The following is a 20,125-nucleotide window of genomic DNA, read 5'->3' on the forward strand; positions in this document are numbered from 1 at the left end:
TATTTTACAAAAATATAGCATATTAATGATTTTTTTACAAAAATATAAGAAAAAAAATCACATAAAAAGGAATACAAGTTTTAAAAAGCTATAAAATAATACTTATAAACAAAAAGTCATATTATTAAAAAACCCATATAAAATATAATTTTCACTTATTTATTTTTATATAAATTTTTACTATGTAATTTTTTTGACAAATTTTTGGAGGGGCCAAGGTTCTTCTAACCAATCCAATGAATAAATCTCGCACTGATAAAGAATCATAATGTGATCTGATTCAAATCTAAAGCAACTATAGGACAAACCTTTTAAAAAAAAGATAAAGCACAACACGCTTTAACAAGTGAATACTCTTAAAGTAATTGAAGCCTATGGTACGAACTAATTAAAAACAAATATATATTTTATAATTTAATTCGCAATATTCCTATATTTTTCGACTATGTTTCAAAATTTATATATATATTTTGGAGAATTCTCTTATACGGGCTTCACTCTAAAGCTTATCGGTGGGGTTCTCAGTATTCTCGATCTGTGAACAGTTTTCGGCGTGATTTTTTTTTATGACTGTGTATATTGTAGTTGTTTAGAGCATCCTGTAAATTTTCTTTCCGAATAATTTATAGTACCGAAAATTAGATTCAAACATGTTGTTACACGCGTGACTAATTTTTTTTATGCGCGTGGAAAGTAACAATATACAAGGTCATATTTTCTGAAAATTTGCAGGATGCTCTAAACAGCTACAATATACACAGTTATAAAAAAAAATCACGCAAAAAACTGTTCACGAATTGAGAACACTGAAAACCCTACCAGTAAGACTTAAAATGAAACTCCTACCGGAGAATTCTCCTAATAATCTAAATTCAATTAAATTGTACTAAGAAAAAAATAATGGCATTATTGTCCGAGAGTTATTTGTTTTAAATTTTATAAATAAATAGAAATGCACGTCACGTGCCTAATAAAAATGGCGGGAAACTGGTCACGTGCATGCTTTTTCACAAAAAGTCACGAACCAATAATTTAATTATCACTTTAAATTTTCTTCATCGTCCCCCGCCATTTTTAGGGTTTCAGATTCTCAATTTCACTTCCAATTTTTTTTTTATTAATTTTGGAAGAAAAATATAATCTTGATGGGCAACAAGGTTACCGATGAGCTCGTATCCACCGTCCGATCAATCGTGGGCTCCGATTACTCCGACATGGACGTAATCAGAGCCCTCCACATGGGCAACAACGACCTCACGGCGGCCATCAACATTATCTTCGACACCCCAAATTTTAAATCCAAAGGAAATTTAGGGCTTCAGAGGATCCCTGAAGTTTCCAATCAAAATTCGAGATCAGAAATTCCACCTGTTGCTGTTAGTAGTGTGAATTCGAAGGAAAATGGTGGCGGGAACGAGAATTGCTCTTTGAGGACTGACGGCAATGGTGCGGACTGTCCGACTGAGTCCGACGTGGAGGAACCAGCCCAAGGTGTATGCCCGCCTGAGAGTTCGGTTGATGACAAATGGTGGCTCGTGGGTTGTGGCGAAGTGGCGGGGTTGTCTACCTGCAAAGGAAGGAGAATAAAGCCTGGTGATGAAGTGGATTTCACATTTCCGTTGAAGGGCTTCTCTAGTACGCCGTCGCCGGGCAAGGCTTTTGGTAGGGGTCGGAATGCAGCCGGGGCTTGTTCAGAGATTGTGAGGTTTTCAACTAAGGATTCAGGAGAGGTAATTGGAAAGAAATTGTGATATTTTTAATGTTTTAGCTTTATATGATTATAAACATATATTAATCTATGGGGTTTGTTTCGTCTTCATTTTTGTAGATTGGTAGAATACCTAATGAATGGGCTCGGTGTCTTTTCCCACTTGTGAGGGATAAGAAGGTTAGAGTTCAGGGTTCTTGTAAATACACACCTGAAGTGTTAAGTATTATGGACACCATAAATTTGTCAATAAGGTATTCTCTTTTACTCCAAAAGTTACTTAGTTGAATGTTCCTGATATGGTGTATTTCACATAAAGTTTGTTACTAGTTGACTAATCTATGTTTTGTGTTTGATTAGCGTGTACATCAATAGTTCCATGTTCCATAAGCAACACGATACTTCACTTAAGGCAGTCAGCAGTTCCACTGAGGAATCAGTGGTTCATCCTCTTCCTACATTATTTCATTTGCTAGGTCTAGCTCCATTTAAGAAGGTGATGGTGTCATTCTTTAAAAGTTGTTTGCTTTGTATATGAGAATTAGTTATATTGCAATGCCTAGACATCTGAGTTGGCAGCCATACCTTTGAGTTGTTTCTTTTATGAGGTTCTAATGATAGGTTCAACTTTTTCATGACTCTTTAACAGGCAAAATTCACCCCTGATGACTTATACTCAAGGAAGCGCCCATTAGATTTGAAGGTACAATGACACATAAATAATTATATACATCTCTCTAATAACATTAACGTGGAAGATGATTAGAAATATTTCTTGAATGGGAAATTTCTTGACTTCAGGCCTCAACTTTACTTACACGCAAGTTAAGGAATCCTTCTGCAAATGAAAATGAAGGCGAAGATGAGGAACCTATTTCAGATGCTGATCTGGAGAATATTGTTGGTGTTGGAAACAGTTCGGAGTTAGAGGTATTGGCATTTGGCAATTATCTTTTACATTAGTGGAGCTTGCTCCACCTATGGCTTCTAAATTTCTAAAGGAACTGGTGGTTTTAGGAAATGGATCCCCCTGGTACACTTCAGTGTGAGCTTCGGCCTTACCAAAAACAGGCTCTTTATTGGATGACCCAATTAGAAAGGTTAGAAAAGGGACGATGTACGGATGGAGCAGGAACAACTCTTCATCCTTGTTGGGAAGCATATCATCTTGCAGACAAGTAAGTTAGTTTTTTATATATTATATATGTATATGCGTATATATATATATTTTAAACCCTTTCAAATTTCATATTTAGCTTGGTGTTATGAATACAGGAGAGGACATGTTCTTTATTTGAATGCATTTTCTGGTGATGCTACTACACAATTTCCAAGCACTCTACAAATGGCTAGAGGAGGAGTATGTCTTTAAAGAAAACCCAGACAGAAACTCTAAAAACTCTAATTGGATTTTTTTTTTTATCACTTTCATGTGTACTGATTTAAATTGCATTTTGAAGATTTTGGCAGATGCTATGGGCTTGGGAAAGACTATTATGACCATAAGTCTCCTCCTTTCTCACTCAGAAAGAAACAGACCATTTGTTAGCCAACCTTCTGGTGAAGGTAGTGAGGCGTGCAATATTTCGAACTCACCAAACCTCCCGAAGAGGGCAGCAAAATTTCCAGGTTTTGATAAGTTGATGAAGCAAAAGGGCACACTTATGGATGGTGGGAGTTTGATTGTATGTCCTATGACTCTGTTAGGGCAGTGGAAGGTACTTTTTTCATTCTGATTGTAACAAATTGTATTATGTAGGTGCAACCATTTATTAGTATGAAAAACATCAATTGCAGTTATCTATTTTCTATATTCTAACCATTTTCGTTTATTGTCAGGCAGAGATAGAAAGTCACGTAAAACCTGGATCTTTAACCGTTTATGTTCATTATGGACAAAGTAGACCAAAGGATGCAACATTCTTAACTCAAAGTGATGTCGTGATCACAACATATGGAGTTTTAGCATCAGAATTTTCCACAGAGGTAATTCTATCATTTAGATGTTTTTCTTGTCTGAACACACATATGATACCTTGCACAGAAGATGAATGACTGCATTTTTTTTTTTGGTAGAATACTGAGGAAAGTGGGGGGCTTTATTCAATTCGGTGGTTTAGAGTGGTTCTTGATGAGGCGCATACAATAAAATCCTCCAAGAGTCAAATTTCTATCGCTACTGCTGCTTTAGTTGCTGATTGTCGCTGGTGTCTTACTGGCACCCCTATCCAGGTGAGTTGTGGGAAGTGATGAACATAATTTCTTTTAAATTGATAAAAGTGGTTACTTTTGCTTAAAGTAAAGTTTGGGTTTGCTTAAATATGAATTGGTGTGAATATAATTTTTTTAACACTTTTTGCATCCAATGCGTTGGTCAAGTTATTATTTAGTATGCTTGTGGCATCTTTTACCCTGTCCTTGAAGTTTGTGCCTCTGTGCATAACAAATATTTTTTAATATTGTTATAAATGTGCGTGTCATGTGTTACTTATTGGATACCAAATTGTGATCCATCTGGCGCTTCTTTGTTTTCTATTTTTATTCTAACTGACACTTATTGTTGTCACAGAACAAACTAGAGGATCTGTACAGTCTTCTTCGGTTCTTGAGGGTGGAACCATGGGGTAACTGGGCATGGTGAGTCAGGTGTTTAAGTCTTGGTAGTCAAACCCAATTACTAGAAATAACCTTTTCTTGACAAATTCTTTTATAATATAGGTGGAATAAACTCATTCAAAAACCTTTTGAAGAAGGGGATGAAAGAGGGTTGAAATTGGTTCAATCAATTTTAAAGCGAATCATGTTACGGAGAACAAAGTTTAGCACAGATCGCAATGGCAGGTAAGTCGCTGAAGATCATGTTTTGCAAATTTTTCCTTTTAGTGTAGTGCGTGTTACTAAGGATTTTTTGCTTGTTGCAGACTGATTTTAGTCCTACCTCCAGCTGATATTCAGGTGATTTACTGTGAACTCACAGAAGCTGAAAAAGATTTCTACGAGGCCCTTTTTAAAAGATCCAAGGTATATCTTTATTTATAAGATTGCAATTATCAAAAAATGATGTGTCCTTGGACGTATTATCATTTTTGGATATTATGCATATTGTTCAATGCTTGACAACTTATGTTTTTTGATGTATTAGGTGAAGTTTGATCAGTTTGTTGAGCAAGGACGTGTACTTCATAACTATGCTTCCATATTGGAGTTACTTTTACGTCTTCGCCAATGTTGTGATCATCCCTTTCTTGTGATGAGGTTCTATTCTTTTCTCTCTTTTTTCACAGGTTCCAGATTTTTTAGTTATCATGCGATTTATTAAATTGATGACACCTTTTCTAGTTAAATTTGTTTCAAAATCTATCTGAAGACTAGAGATTTGTCTCATAGCTGATTAACATATGTAGAGGAAATGCGTAGATTGAGTTATAGATCTCTTCAAGTTACGTTTTCAGTCAAATCTCAGTAAAGTTTTAAAAATTCATATTCTTAACCCCTTTGCTCATAAATCTGTAATTGATTTGATTTTGCTTTTATCTTTTATAATCATTTTGTTTACTTACATCTTAGATGATTTTGTTTTTAAAGTAATTTTTTTTTTGACGGACTTTAATTTATCCAGTCGAGGTGATACACAAGAATTTTCTGATTTGAGCAAGCTGGCCAAACGGTTTCTTAAAGGAAGTAAGAATTCTGTGGAAGGAGAAGACAAAGATGTGCCTTCCAAGGCTTATGTACAAGAGGTTTTGGAAGAGTTGCGTAACGGGGAACAGGGAGAGTGTCCAATTTGTCTTGAAGCATTTGAAGATGCAGTTTTGACACCTTGTGCTCATCGCCTATGTCGTGAATGTTTGTTGGCAAGTTGGCGAAATGCTGCTTCTGGGTTATGTCCTGTTTGTAGGTATCTTCAAGTGATGTTCTTCTTTCAATATGGATTTTAAAGTCAATTTATTTTATGTTCCCAACTCCCAAATTTATTTATGTAATTCTTGTTCTGCCTTTATGTTGAAATCTACTATTTTACAAATTCCATGATTTAACCCATTGCTCCTTTCATAGGAAGACTGTTAGTAGACAAGATCTTATTACCGCCCCAACTGAAAATCGGTTCAAGGTTGATATTGATAAAAACTGGGTGGAATCAACAAAAGTTGCTGTTCTGTTGCGTGAGCTTGAGGCTCTTCGTTTGTCAGGCTCCAAGAGCATTGTTTTTAGCCAATGGACTGCTTTTCTGGATTTGTTACAGATTCCTCTATCTCGGTGAGAATTTTTTAACTGCTTAATATTTTTTTATAAATGGATGAATTGTTTAGTACGTCCTGCTCAAATTTGTCAACAATTCCTATCGAACTGCTTCCTTTAAAATTTATTTTATTTTCCATGAAAGAAATACTGTCATGCAGTATTTGCATAGGCTGATTATTCAGAGACCAAAATTATTTTATAAACTTTAATGCTTTTATTTTTTTCCCAATTATGACATGCATTAATGGTATATTTAAAAAAAAAAATCCCTTTGTATGTAATACTACCATGTAGCTTTTGATCTGTAGTCAAGGAAATCAGGGAAAAAGCATTTCAGTATGCTGTATTTGTTTTCTATAAAGTAATATGTGCCTTGCATGATTGTTTTGGCCCTGTTTTTATATCCATGTTAATGTTATGTCCACTGATCTGATATAGTTAAATATGTAAATATACTGCACACATCACATTCTATTGGCCTTTTTTGAGATCAATTGCATTTTTAAAATTTCTGATGTCACTTCCAAGAATTATCATTTTCTTTCCAGGAGTAACATTCCATTTCTTCGACTGGATGGGACTCTGAATCAACAGCAACGTGAAAAAGTTCTAAAGCAGTTTTCGGAAGATAGCAACATCGTGGTTTGTAACGTTTAGCTCTGTACAGTTGGTAATAACTAGGCTATTTGAATGTACTCTTTAAAGCTTTAATTACTGCTACCTCAGGTGTTGCTGATGTCGCTTAAGGCTGGGGGAGTTGGAATAAATCTAACAGCAGCTTCTAGTGCATTTGTCTTGGTATGTGTACATATTAATTAACTTTTAACTGAGATATAGCTTTTCTTGCTCCATTCACAATTGTAAAAAGCATAGCTGATATGTCTTTCCTCACGAACAAAGAGTTTACTATGCCTTGTAATTTGGTATTACTGTGACTAGATGATCAGTTTGGAAAGTCTTCTCTTTCTGATTTTCTGTGCTTAGTGATGAAAATCGTGTGCTGAGCTGCCGCTTTTAAGTATGATGGAATTGTAACTTTCATTTCGTGGATGTCTTGTTTGTGTGGGGGTGGTTTAAGCTATTGTATTTGCATATATATGGCTCTATTTTCATCTATAACATTGATTTATTTATGTATTCTTTGCTTTTTTGCTGGAGGTAAAGGGGGTAGTTTGTTGATTTTGTTTGGCCATTGCCAATTTTATGTGCATGTTCATAGGATCCATGGTGGAATCCAGCCGTGGAGGAGCAAGCAGTCATGCGTATTCATCGAATCGGCCAAACAAAAAAGGTGACGATCAAAAGGTTCATTGTGAAGGTATATTTTCTTCTCTTACTAGAAAGAGTTTTAAATATTTTACTGCTGGATTTTTTCCCTCCAAGTGAATAAACTAAACAAAGATTTAGTGTTTAGGCTCAAGGGTATGATAGAGTAGCAGTAGAATTCTTATCATCTTTAGGCTTCAACTAAGCATATCTAAAGCGGGGTAGGAATATTTTTGGCTCAAGAGATCTAATTATCATTTTCACTAAATTTTAAATCTAACCCTTCAGAAGTGTTAATTTTGATTGGTCTTTGATTTACTGCATGGAGATGGAAATGTCATTGTTCCTAGTTTTTGATCCAACCATTCTTTTTTGCACGCTTGCGTTGATATTCTCTGATGGCAGGGTACGGTAGAGGAAAGAATGGAAGCAGTTCAAGCACGTAAACAGAGAATGATTTCTGGTGCGTTGACCGATCAAGAAGTTCGTAGTGCTCGACTAGAGGAACTAAAGATGCTTTTTTCTTAGCCTTTTGGAATCAGCTGTGCTTTTTTTCTCCGAGAGCTCTTGCTTTTTGAAGTGTCTAGCCCAGAAAAATTTGGACAAGATCCTTCGCTTGAGCTACCAGGTACAAAGTAGTTGCCTCGAGGTTATTTATAAATTCAGTGAAGACACTTGAATTTTTTGGTGGAGTTGAGTAGCTGATCATAGGATCATTGGCTTTGAATGCATACACACACCTTTAGTGAAATTCTGCTCAGTATGCAAATATCAGATCTAGTGATTTTGCATAAGATTCTGATGTACATATTAGAGGACTTTATTATATGGTTGGGCTGGGATATAGCAATTATAGCACATTTCTTTCTTATTGGTTGTCCAGCTAGAAACTCAAGATTCTTATACTGCTCTGTACTAATATGTAGCTGTATGTATTTTTTCTGAGTCGTATAAATGAATGAACATTTGATTGTTATTAATGTTTCATATGGCCCTTCATTTCAGTTTTGGTAGTAGTAATATGACATTTGCCCTTGGCTGTCCATTTTTTTTTTATTTAATCCAACTTTAATTTAGTTTTCTATGATATTTTCTTTTTGATACTCTTGAAAAATTAATGGGGTAGCTCTCTAGAAATTTAAATTAAATCGGCAAGGGAAATTACCAAAATATACATACATATGCGTTTTAAAAATATCCAAAGACAGCCAAAAGTGCTTGAGTCCATTAAACCCTATACAACAATCGCTTTGTGATAATCAACCATCATATACAATAAATAACAATATAATAAAAAAAGACCATTTTTCCTTTAAAATAAGAAAAAACAGTTCCATTGAATCCTACCCAGAGAGAAAAAAAGCAAGCTTGCTCTATGGAATGGTCTCACTCCAGACTGAAACTTCAGTCAAGGAGGAGAAAAAATGTGGAGCATCTTCTCATTTGCAAGCAAGCAGTTTTAGTCGGATAAGCACAATATTAAAAAAATTTGCTTATCTTCCAACATCACATAATATCTGATTTGTAGCTTTAAAACAATAATGGCCTTCTTAACTAGATATAAAGCAATTTATGCATCAACAAAACGATCTACCAGTGGCCTTTTTTTGATTTCCTAAACTGTCCGGGAGGAAGGATAAATCTGAATGTACTGGAAAATGAGCTTGCCAAGAAGGAATTCCTATCAACAAGATATCAAAATGATGCAGAAAAAGCTTGCCTTTGAGTTTCTGTTGGCTTTAGCTCTACAGAATTAGCTTTCTTATGCTTCCTCGAGTTCACATTAACCCGTCGTCGTCGTCGTTTGGAGATTCTTTGACACAAGATTAACACCTTTGAGGGAATTTGGGAATCATTAATGAAAAAAAAAGAAGAGTAACTAACGCCACTCTTGACAGTAGCATAATTTCCAGTCGCCATCCCAAGATGATGGCTCGGTTGAAGTTAAACAATGCCTGTGTATCGAAAGCCCACAACTCTGACAAGAAAGATCAGGGTATGGTTCTGATTGCATACAAAAATTACATTTTCCAGGAGGGAGTGTGGGCTCTGATCCTTCTTTTGAAGTGTTTGTTGTTGTGTACTGTTCAGGGACCTTATCAGGAGGATTTGTGCCAACAACTTTTCCCTGACCTTCTGGATCATCCCCAGAAGCATCAACTCCCAGCAACTCTGAGAAAGTGAATAACGTTTGGGGTTCGAAGTCTAGATTCCCATAATCTAAAACATCATCAAACATCATTTCCTCCTCAATACTTTGTACAGAAGCATTCCATTCTGTAGAAGGGAATAACGTGCCATCTGTGGCTTCCGTGGGGTTTTCCATTTGATAATGTGTGAAGGCTTCAGCATCAGAAAAATTACCGTCTGAATAAACCTCCGAATCCCCTTCATGCTTCACCTGCCTCCTTACTGGTAATTTATGTGGCACTGCCTTACCCGTCGAATCCCATTCAGTATCCACTTTTAACTTAGGCTCCGTGATTAACTGAGCATCAGTCGTGAGAGGACGAAGAAGGGGATCATTGTGTTGAGACACTTCTTCTACTGGAAACAATGGAGTAGAAGGTTCGCTTTGATTAAAATTAAGAATGGCTCCAGAGTCGGAGTCCACTCCAGAACTTTCTCGCTTCAATGTGAAGCGTATTTTTGGGACTCGAGGCCTGGTCATAGGTGTAGGTGTAGCAGCTTCACTTGGATCAGAATTAGCTCCTTCTTTAGGAGGAGTATAAGGACATTTTGGCGATTTTATCCTCCTACACTTGCAACATTTGAAGCCCGCCACATCAAAGAGCCTTGACTCGTCAAATTGAAGAGCTTCGGCATGATACCATTCTGAAAAAGAACACAAACATTCTCCATGTTAAAATATGAAATCAGAAAATGGAGGCACTTTCACTACATAAGATAAAAGGGAAAAGAATAAGGCAGTAATACTGTGTATATATATACTTACTTTGGCAAGTTTCACAACAAACATACGTTAGATCTGGCCTATATGGCTTACGACAAATACTGCACACAGGTTCCTTTCTATGCGAAACCGAACCATTCTTTAAAAGAATGTTATTTTGCCTGAAACTAACACTGGTATCAACACATGCATCTGAATTCGCCTTCTTCCATATAATACCCCAAGAACCCAACTTCGGCCGACTTTTTGCCACTGAAGTAGATTTAGAAGAAGTTTTTTTTGCTGCAGAAGTGGATTTGGAAGGAGGTTTTTTTGCTACAGATGATAGTTTCGAAGCTTTTTTTGCTGTTGAAGTAGATTCAGAGGCCACTTGTTTAAGTTCGGTACGTGTGTCGCGAGCCCTGGAGCCCTTATTGGCAGCCATCAACTTTTGATACACTGCCACTTCCAAATGAAAAGGACTAGTTGGAGATTCATTGCAAGTTGCATTCTTTCCATGGCACTGCTTGCACATTGTGGAGAAGGTAACGTCCTCGTTCATATGAAATGATGAAGTAATTGTACAGTCACTATGACAAGAACCTGAGAAATATGGCACAAATTAGTCATTAGAGTAGAATACAAAACTTTAAAAGCTTGCATAACCACGGAAAAACAAAGCATATATTCATGGTGACATCTTGATATTTTCAGAAACCATCATTTATACAGTTTTTAAACAAGCAATATTAAAAGAAAGGTAGCCATAAAGCCAAAGGAAAAAAATATGACAACCTTAGCTCATTCAGAATTGAATGGTTTACTATAAAGCAAAATAAAATAAAAATAACCCTACTTAAAAAACCAATTCTGTCTTCATTGCATGTGTTTGGATATAGTTATATATATAAAAATAAATTCACAATCCCAGCTTCCAATTGTATGTATTTTTACACCAATTTGACCCTTTCTAGAACTAACCTTTTTCAAGGGAAAAAATAAATCCAGCTAAGCTTGAGTTCAATTACAAATGCACAAAAACTATGCTTCCCTTGCATTTAAGGTCAAGATCATCTAAGTTAGAGGCTAGTTTACTCTTCTAGTAAATTGAAAACATAAATGGCCAAGGGATAAGTTAGAACAGTAACCTGAGGGCAATGGGAGAGTCATATGATTATGTTCATTAAGTTACTTTACTTTCATTTTTCCAGGCTCTATTGTCAAGCATCTCTATGTTGGAGGTAAAAAGTTGTTTTAATCTGAAAACTTGCACTTGATAAGGAATTCTATTTTATAAGTATGCAACTTGGAATGCTTTGACAAAGCAGAAACAAGTATTGTTTAAATTTCTGAGAATGTTTGGGGTTATATTTCTAATATGACAATAACCAATATCCCAAGTCCCTCACAAACATCTACAAGGACAAATTGATATCCTGGTAAGAATATAATGTACCTTTGCATATGCTACACTTGACCGCAGTCCTGAAAATGGCAAAAAAGCAATTCATGAGCTTACGTAAATCTGGGGAAGAGAAGAATGAAAACAAGAGAAAAAGGAGATGATCATTACTGGGCTACAACATCTCGATGGCATGAAATACAAGAGTATATCTCCAGATTATCTCTCTTGCATGTAAGATAGAAAAATATGTCTCTGTGAGTACGCTTCAACTGTTGTCTCTTTAACTTGGTAAGCAAATTAAAAGGCTCCTGAACTGATGGCAATGACCTTTCATTTACACTCACTTCATACTGTTTAATCAAGTATAAAGGAACACGAATTTCAGAAAACCAATACTTGTCCTCTCCATCCTGACTTTTCTCTATTTCAATGATGCTCTTCATTACACGAGAAGGAAGATGCTTTTGGTGGCCAAAAGCAACTCCATAAGTAACCTTGCTTTCTACAACTTTTTTGCTACAAATAACTGCATTTCTAAAAGCAGAAGCTTCGGTCTCAACATTTTTCCCATCCAAGATATTTAGCTCAGGATGAACGAGATCATTCCATCTTACATGCAGATCCAGGTATCTGACCTGATCAAAATTTTAATCAAACTTTTATTTCAAATAACTGACCTTCATAATTCTTCATGCTTCCAAATATGAGAGAATATTACAAAAAGATAAAGGGGGCAAAGAACACAGTATAAATGCAATGCAACAATATAACAAACCTGAAGTGCAAGCTGGGAAGCATTTGTACTCATTTCCACAGCAGCCCTCCAAACTAACTGTCTGTTTCTTTTAGGAATCTCTGGACCATCAGTATAACATATTCCAGAGATCTTCCTCGAACCTCCTATAATTAGAAAACCACAAAGCACATTTTTTTTTTCATCAGAACTTCCCCATTGATTGTGTATCACTGATGAGAAAGAAAATGCATGTCTTCACCTAAATCATGGTTATGTCAGGCAGTGAATGGTTTAATGACTTGTTTTGTGGGAAGGGTAAGACTAAGGTACAGCAGTTACCTTGACGAGCTGCTCTTCTAACCATCGAAAGGGGTAAAATTGCTTTCTGGAATACAAGCTTTGATTGCTTTCCCCCTTGCCACCAGACAAAACTTTTTTCACGGCTACCATCGGTTGTCAATTCAGACATAGCAGCTTGCTTCTTGTTACGCTTTCCAACAGGACCACGTTTTTGTGTTGCTCCAGCAGTGGGCATAGCATTTTGTACTGCAGAATACTCAACTAACCAATCATCAACAAGCTTATCCCAATCACTAGAAAGCGCAATGATCCGGATATTTTCCTCAAGCTGCAGATAAAACAGGCACCCACCAGGTTGTAATTTAGATGATAAACTGTCTTCTTTTATTAACTTATGTTTCATATATATAATAAAAAAAAACAGGCATCCACCAAATTGAAAAATATCCGTAATGCATCCAACATGCATTAGCATAAAAGGTGGGAAACTTTTTGATAGCAAAGAGTAAATGATCAACTAAGTACAAAAGCATGCTACGTTTCAAGTCAAATTGTAGATATACTTTAATATTATCTGTATTGTAGACATTTCTACACTAAGAGAGAGAGAGAGGAGAAAAAAAATCCAAAAAAGTACAGGAGTTCAAAACTACATGCAAGCACGATGCAAATCTTAACCATGATATGCAAGTATATAAAAATTTATGACTCGTGCCTTTGGACAAAATCCTTTACTAAGTTTCCAACCTAAAATGAATAGAGTTCCACTAAGATGAATCCTTTACTACAGTTTCCATCCTATCAATCAATAAAATGTTGGTACATGTTAAAAGTTATGGCAGATGATAAACATCAAAGCAATAAAAGTATCCACCGACTCTTATAAGCAAAGCCCAGATATTTGCTTCAGCAAAACATGCCTTTACAAGACCTTCAAAAATAATAAAGAATTTATATATTTTTTTTAAATATCAAACTTAAGTTTGAACCTATAAGGGATAAGGATGCAACTTAACTGGCCACATAATACCAAGTAAAGAAAATCGTACAGCAAAACTAATACACCAAAGAATAAAGCTTACTTGAAGCAATAAGGTTTTTAATTCACTGCAAGTTGATGCCTGTTCAACCTGTTTCCGCCATTCTCTCCTATAATTTGTGTTCAAGTAGGGGCCAAGTAATAGACCACACAAACTTTCTTCCATATACAATATGTATGTTGCAATGCTTGCAAGAATCCCTTCTCCACTCTTTATGGAACGGAGGCTGGCTAGGGTCTTCATAGCACCTTTAGTGGCAGACAAGGCTGCATGATTTAACATGCACCCTCTCTTGCTTGAAACAGAAGCCTTACAGGAAAGGCACCAACCACATCTCTCTCTTGGAACCTCTACAAGCTTCTTTTCAGAAGTTGGCCAGAAGAAACGTGAGGCTGTTAGTGAGAATGCTTTAGCTTGCAAATAGTTTTCAGATGAAGCTTTTTTGGAATTATCTGAAGCATGAGCTTCAGAATGCCGAGGATCCTCGGGCAAAAGAGTAGCCAATTTAGCAGCAGCTGATGCAGCAAAGTCCCCATGCATATAGTGATTTAAGTATGACTGGGGTTTATAAAGGTGCCCCATAAAAACACAATCGTTATTTGAATTGTGTAAATCCTTTCCTAAAGCTACAGTTCTGCCATCTTTTCTTTGAGAAGATAGATTCAATGGGCAATTACTTCCTTTTGCATGCTCAGTGTAACTGCAATTGCTGTTTTCTGAAGAATATGCATAAAGTGATCTCTCAACCAAATTTTGACTGGTAGTATCAGATGGATCGGCACGCTGTCTAACTAAACTTGTCAACCCATTCCCCTCAGGTAGCTTCATATTCATGAGAGGATACTCCAATTGTTTGGTGTCACCACTAATCTGAGTTCCAGAAAAGCCAACTTGCACTGGGTAAATAATAGATGTCTCATTATCTACCCAACTTTGATCTAAGCTAGCAGTATCACTACGGATATCCTTGTGGGGAGGAGGAAGTGATAAAGTAGGACAGTTGGAATCTTCTTTTAGATTTGATAAATTTGCATCCCTGATGGTCCTCTCTGAAAGAGATAAGATACTTGAGGGGATATCCCAATACTGCAGAACTGCTTGGCAAACCCCCAAGTACAAAGATTCATGCTGGGTAGAGGTACAAAGCACCTGCAGGACTTTTGGAATGTCCTCCCTATTGTAATATCGAAGACATGGTTCTTCAATGACAGAAGCCTTGAGCCTGAAAAAACTATGTCAGTAGATTGTGCAATGATAAAAAACAGGCTAAGCAACACAAAAAAACAAAATGCAAGAAAGGGTCAAAGTCCAAGAATCTAAATGAATGATAAAAGATATACTTTTGCAAGACCAGTTAAAAAATGATGTATCACAAAAACAATCCAGCACATATAAGAATTTTCAGCATAGATTCAATAATAATGCAACTAATGAAACAGAGGAGTATAAAACAAAGTTGTAGAAAACATACACCAATAAGTAGTTGCAAGTACCCAAGAAGATTTGCCCATAAGAATCAATGCCAAAAGTTTCTGCTCCTCTAAGGGACGTTCCGAATGTTATAGTCGGTCCCAACTTGTTAATTGTACACTCAGGACAATACCATGACCCTTCTGGTATAGACAATTTCATAACACCTATACACCTGGTGTGATATGCAGATGGGCACCCATCACAGCAAAGCAAGGTTCCATCCATACCACAAAGCCGGCATTCATCACTATTTCGATCCACATCCATATCAACAGCATCCAAATCACCATTTTTACCTTTGGGACCCCGACAATTTAATTTACTAGGAGTGCTACTCATTTGGGTTGCTCCAAAAATCCCAATAGATTCTCTGTTCTTATAGGCAGAAGTTTTTGAATACCTGGGATGAACCCTTTTTGGTTTATTTTCAGGAGGATTCACTGCTTCTGCATCATAATCTATTCCAACTTCTGACTCCTCACGTAAGTCAATTTCAGCTCTTAGTTCTGCTGAATCAAGGACATCATCACAAAGCACTTGCAGAATAAGCAGCTTCCTACCCACTGATAAAGAATAATACTCCCTTCCCAAAACCTCATCGTAAAATCCCTTCCACTCTGGTCCTTTTGTGTATCCCATAATAGTTAAATACTGGACCAGGAAAACAGGCCAAGTCAATGTATCAAGCAAGCTCCAGTCAATGCACCTGAAGATCAAATGTAAAATAATCTTAAAGTTCAATAAAAGAAGCCACTAATACAAGAAAGTTAAGGAACCTATGAAGGTGAAGTTTACAAATAATCACTTAACCAAAAACATGTTGGCAATCCAATTACTGGAATCATTAATTCACATCTAAGCATCAATCCCCAACAGCAAACCCACTGTACAAATATTGACATTAATAACCTATGAGATGAAAAACATCTCATTTAAATAACAGAATTTTAAAAAAAATAATAGGAATAAAGTGAGAGAGAGAGAGAGAGAGAGAGAGAGTAGGCTAATGGTGTCAATATGGTGACTATATATTAAAGGGTACTTGCATTTGGACTTACAAGCTTTTCAATTGAATTGGAAACATTCTTTCGAGACATTGCTTTGGTAGCTACATAATTAACATGAACAATGATTCTTACTGTGCCTCTTTAATTATTCTTTTGAAATGCTATTTAAATGGCCTAATCAACAGAGCACACAAATAGTTATAAGTTTTATGCACAAGTACCTCAAGCATTTTGATGCAAGCTCTGAACCATCTTCAGAGAGTCTATCAAGATGACGCCTCAAAGCACGCATTAGAGAAACATGGATTGCATCCAACAAAGTGTTTGGAACACGACATTTAAGTGATCCCACAAAATCATCCAAAGTAAACGGGCTCAGGAACAGACAGATGCTAAACGATCGCAAGAAACCATAAACTGAGAAAAGATGTGATACATACTGCTCCGGCACACCTATGGTTCCGGAAGAAGGTGGCAATTCAGGCGGAGGAACAGCTGGTACCTCATCTTCAATACTCAAGTCTCTATCTTTGGCGTACTCAGAAGAATCATTTGATGAATCATCATCACCATCAACTTCTCCCTCGTCGTTTTCAGTAACTGTTCCACCAGGCAAATCAATTGTTGTGGATGCTTCAACCTTATCCTCCTCTTTTTTTGATTCCACATCCACACCATGTTTTACTCTACTTCTCAATATCAACTCATCTAGTTTCTTCCTTCTGGTGTTCAATTTACTGTTAAAATCGTTGTCATTCAAAATTCTCCCACGAATCTCACGGCTTTCTAAATCTTCACAGTCCCCATCTTCGTAATGAACCCTATACAAACCATCAGCATAATACACAACTTTCCCAAGAAAAATTCCATTGTCCTCAAACTCTTTCATCATATATCGACCCAACAATGCAATTGGTTTCGTTTCGACGGCCAGCCTCTTAGCGTCCGCACCCGAGTTTTCATCCTCCTCTCTCTTCCGTTTCCTCGGTCGTCCCCTCTTTTTCACAACCGGAGGCTCCATTCACCAAATCGAATTGAATCCTAGCCCAAACGACTTCCAAACAATCCCCAAGATTCAAAAAAAAATCAAAGCTCCAGTCGTTAATAGCTAAATGAAAACAATCCAACGCTTCATTGAAATTGCAGCAAAAATCTAGGGTTCGAGATGGATCCTAAAAAATCAGCAAGAAAATCGCCAATATTACTGAGAAAATCCACGAGCATTGACCGTTTTCGCATTCGCAATAATGAAATCCAATAACTCACAGAAGTACCAGATTGGAATCCGAAAAAATGCTTTCACTTCCAGAAAAATCAAATTGAGGAATAATAAGATGATGAAAAGAGGAATCCGTACCTTGTTAGAACTGGAGAACCGCCATTGGAGAACGCATACGAAGCTTCTAGGGCAACAATAAAGACAAGAAAGAAAGATAAAGCCCTAAAGGTAGAGAGAACAATGGCCTCTCCACACTCTTCTACGCGGGTTAAAAATTGTAAGGCCTTGCGTAGTTGTCATCCCACGACTCGTCCGAGTTTCCGGGTCCAACTCGGTCGAGTTCAAATCTCACTCGCTTTCCTAATACGAAATTTCCCCATTAAAAAAATATTTTTATTTTTTATAAGATGTGCGCACCCACATAGAGTATCTGTGTCCTCTATGCTCTCCTCCAATAAGTTTTTACCGTCTAAATTTTGAATTATTTTTTTTAAATCTATAATAATTTAAATGGTTGAATTGCTCAAGAATCTATATTTAAATATCCACTATGAATTTTTTTTTACTATAGTGTGTTATAAATATTTAGAAATTATATATACACAGGTAAAAATTAAAATTTTAAATAGTCTTCTCCGTTGTATTTGTAGCACTTAAGTACCTAAGTAATTTTTTTTTACAACGAAAGTGCATTCCGTCCATATTTTGGTAGTGCATCTGTTTGTTTCATTGTTAAGTATGCCACCATGGCGTGAAATTTACGTATAACATTTGTATTTTTGCCGCATATATCTCTTAAATTTGGTACTTTCGCCACAAATATCTTTTTAATTTTTTACTTTTGCGCAAATATCCATTTAATTTGGTACTTTCGCCTACGTGTCACAATCGACATTAACGGTTGTACTAAACTGCACCAAAACATGGACAGAATGTACTTTCACTGCTAAAAAAATAACTTTGATGCTTAAGTACTACAAACATAATAAATTTGATATTTTCACCGCAAATATCCCTTTCAAAATTATAGAATTATGAAATTTGCTTATTTTTTCTATAATTTTATACTAAAAGAACTTTGAATATCGGGGACATTGTTAAAAAGATGTACTTTTTTAAAGCATGTTTTTGTTGGTAATTTATTATGACTATTTTAATTTTAGGTTTCATTCTTTATCTTTAATTATATTTACATGAACTCTACACAACTTCTTCATGTAACGAGTCACAATTTTCATATGTGATCTTACAAAAGTAAAGATGGTAAATAAATCCACTTATTAAAGAAAAAATTATGTCAAATAATGAGGCCTGCAAATTTGAAGAACAAAAATATTAAATCATAAAAAATAGCATAAATTTTGAAAGAAAACATATGTTAATAATAAAAAATTTAGTGAAAAAAATCTCAAATAGTAAAACTTTTGATTAAAATAAAAATAGTTAAAGAAATGCGTAATTATGTTAAGTGAAATACTATAAACTTCTTAAAAACTAAAGCCTCCAAATCATCATGATATACATGGTTAAGACCTGACTATAAAAATAATTTTTAAAATCTAAATGTAATAAATAATAAAAATAAGGACCACCAATTAAATAACTTAATTTATCATGTATATCAAATTTGAGCATTTAATCATTTAAAAAATGATTTTATACATAAGGGTTTATACATTTTTAGACTTTGTGTTTTGCCTCATTATCTGTTTAGACCATGTGTTTTGATAAATCACTTTTTGGACCATGTGTTTTCTAAAATTGTTCAAATAGGCCCCTAAACCCGATATTGATCAAAGTTTTTTTTAACTAAAATTACAAATAATTCATAAAACTAACAACTCAAAACAAAAATATAGTCATTTTGCCTAATAACTGTATTGTTATATTTAATTTTTTGTTCATCAAAATCAGGTTTAGGGGTCTATTTGAACTATTTTACAAAACACACGATCTAAACAACTAATGAGGCAAAATACATGATCTAAAAATGTACATAAATACCCATTAACAAAAAGTAAAAGTCAAAAACATGTGTACACAAAATAACTATAACACCGTTCACATGCAATCATAACCCATCACGAGGCCTAGGCTATTATTGTCACACGCAATATGCTTTCTTTTGTAAAAAGAATTAAATAAATAAAAAAGAAATAAAAGTATGCATATGTATGGACTCAGCGAGTCAACTCAGAGACTCGGTCGATTCAAGCAGAGGGACAGGTCAGATAATATAAATTTTTCAGTGAATCGTATCAAGTGCATTAGTGGATTATGAGGACAAATAATTTAATTTGGAGGGAAAATGGAAATTGGCGGGAGCTCTTTCACCATACCAACTGCCCGCCAAAATTCTTCACTTTAAACAAATATTATGATAATAATAATAATAATAGTATGTACTAAAATATGTATAATAATATTAATGTAAAAAAAAATTAAAAAGTCTTAATCAATATTTTATTTGGTTATTTTTTTTTTAAATGAATGCATAATTTTTGTGTTTGATCGAATGCATGATTTAATTTGTTAGATGAAGAGAATTTCGATTTCAAATAATTTATGCTAAATTTTAATTAAATAACTAATACGATGTCCTGCGTTCGCTTTCTCTTTCATTTTTACTAGGAACTTAAAGTCTTTATTTTTTCTAGTTTTTCGTCGCCAACCTAAGTGTTGGTCATAATTTTTTAATCGTCTCGTCGTGTTGGGGTTGCTTATGATATAGTGATGTGTGGCCAGAGTTTTTTTGAAATTGGTTTTTGTGTTGTTGTTTGGTTGGCCATGGGATGGTAGTGGTGGCAATGTCGCAGGGTGTAGACGACTAGACGGA

At 35.5% G+C, this 20,125-nt stretch overlaps 2 protein-coding genes across 5 annotated transcripts; one reads left to right on the plus strand and one right to left on the minus strand.

Moving 5' to 3' along the window:
* Positions 1–1,066: 1,066 nt before the first annotated feature.
* Positions 1,067–8,220, plus strand: LOC133816926 (DNA repair protein RAD5A). Of its 3 annotated transcripts, XM_062249268.1 has the most exons (20): positions 1,067–1,730; positions 1,829–1,962; positions 2,069–2,204; positions 2,358–2,411; positions 2,510–2,638; positions 2,726–2,886; positions 2,984–3,068; positions 3,169–3,426; positions 3,548–3,694; positions 3,785–3,940; positions 4,278–4,345; positions 4,427–4,549; positions 4,630–4,729; positions 4,851–4,963; positions 5,328–5,606; positions 5,765–5,965; positions 6,499–6,592; positions 6,677–6,748; positions 7,170–7,268; positions 7,622–8,220. In XM_062249268.1, the coding sequence occupies exons 1-20, from the start codon at positions 1,146–1,148 to the stop codon at positions 7,742–7,744; spliced, it is 3,117 nt and encodes a 1,038-aa protein (XP_062105252.1). In that variant the 5' UTR covers positions 1,067–1,145; the 3' UTR covers positions 7,745–8,220. The 3 variants fall into 3 exon arrangements, with proteins under 3 accessions (XP_062105252.1, XP_062105254.1, XP_062105253.1); XM_062249270.1 differs by lacking the exons at positions 6,499–6,592; positions 6,677–6,748; positions 7,170–7,268; positions 7,622–8,220 and having other exon boundaries at positions 5,328–5,602; positions 5,765–5,941; XM_062249269.1 differs by lacking the exons at positions 6,499–6,592; positions 6,677–6,748; positions 7,170–7,268; positions 7,622–8,220 and having other exon boundaries at positions 5,328–5,602; positions 5,769–5,941.
* A 287-nt stretch (positions 8,221–8,507) lies between these two features.
* On the minus strand, positions 8,508–17,581 carry LOC133816927 (DDT domain-containing protein PTM-like). 2 transcript variants are annotated; one of them, XM_062249271.1, is made up of 10 exons: positions 17,428–17,581; positions 16,292–17,242; positions 15,062–15,769; positions 13,633–14,812; positions 12,590–12,878; positions 12,290–12,414; positions 11,683–12,149; positions 11,566–11,594; positions 10,173–10,712; positions 8,508–10,051 (listed from the first exon to the last, which is right to left on the minus strand). In XM_062249271.1, exons 2-10 carry the CDS (start codon positions 17,089–17,091, stop codon positions 9,096–9,098), a joined length of 5,094 nt encoding a protein of 1,697 aa, XP_062105255.1. In that variant the 5' UTR covers positions 17,092–17,242; positions 17,428–17,581; the 3' UTR covers positions 8,508–9,095. The 2 variants fall into 2 exon arrangements, with proteins under 2 accessions (XP_062105255.1, XP_062105256.1); XM_062249272.1 differs by lacking the exon at positions 17,428–17,581 and having other exon boundaries at positions 16,292–17,412.
* Between the last annotated feature and the right edge of the window lie 2,544 nt (positions 17,582–20,125).

Source organism: Humulus lupulus, chromosome 2 (genome assembly GCF_963169125.1).
Source record: "Humulus lupulus chromosome 2, drHumLupu1.1, whole genome shotgun sequence".
Taxonomy (NCBI): Eukaryota; Viridiplantae; Streptophyta; class Magnoliopsida; order Rosales; family Cannabaceae; genus Humulus; species Humulus lupulus.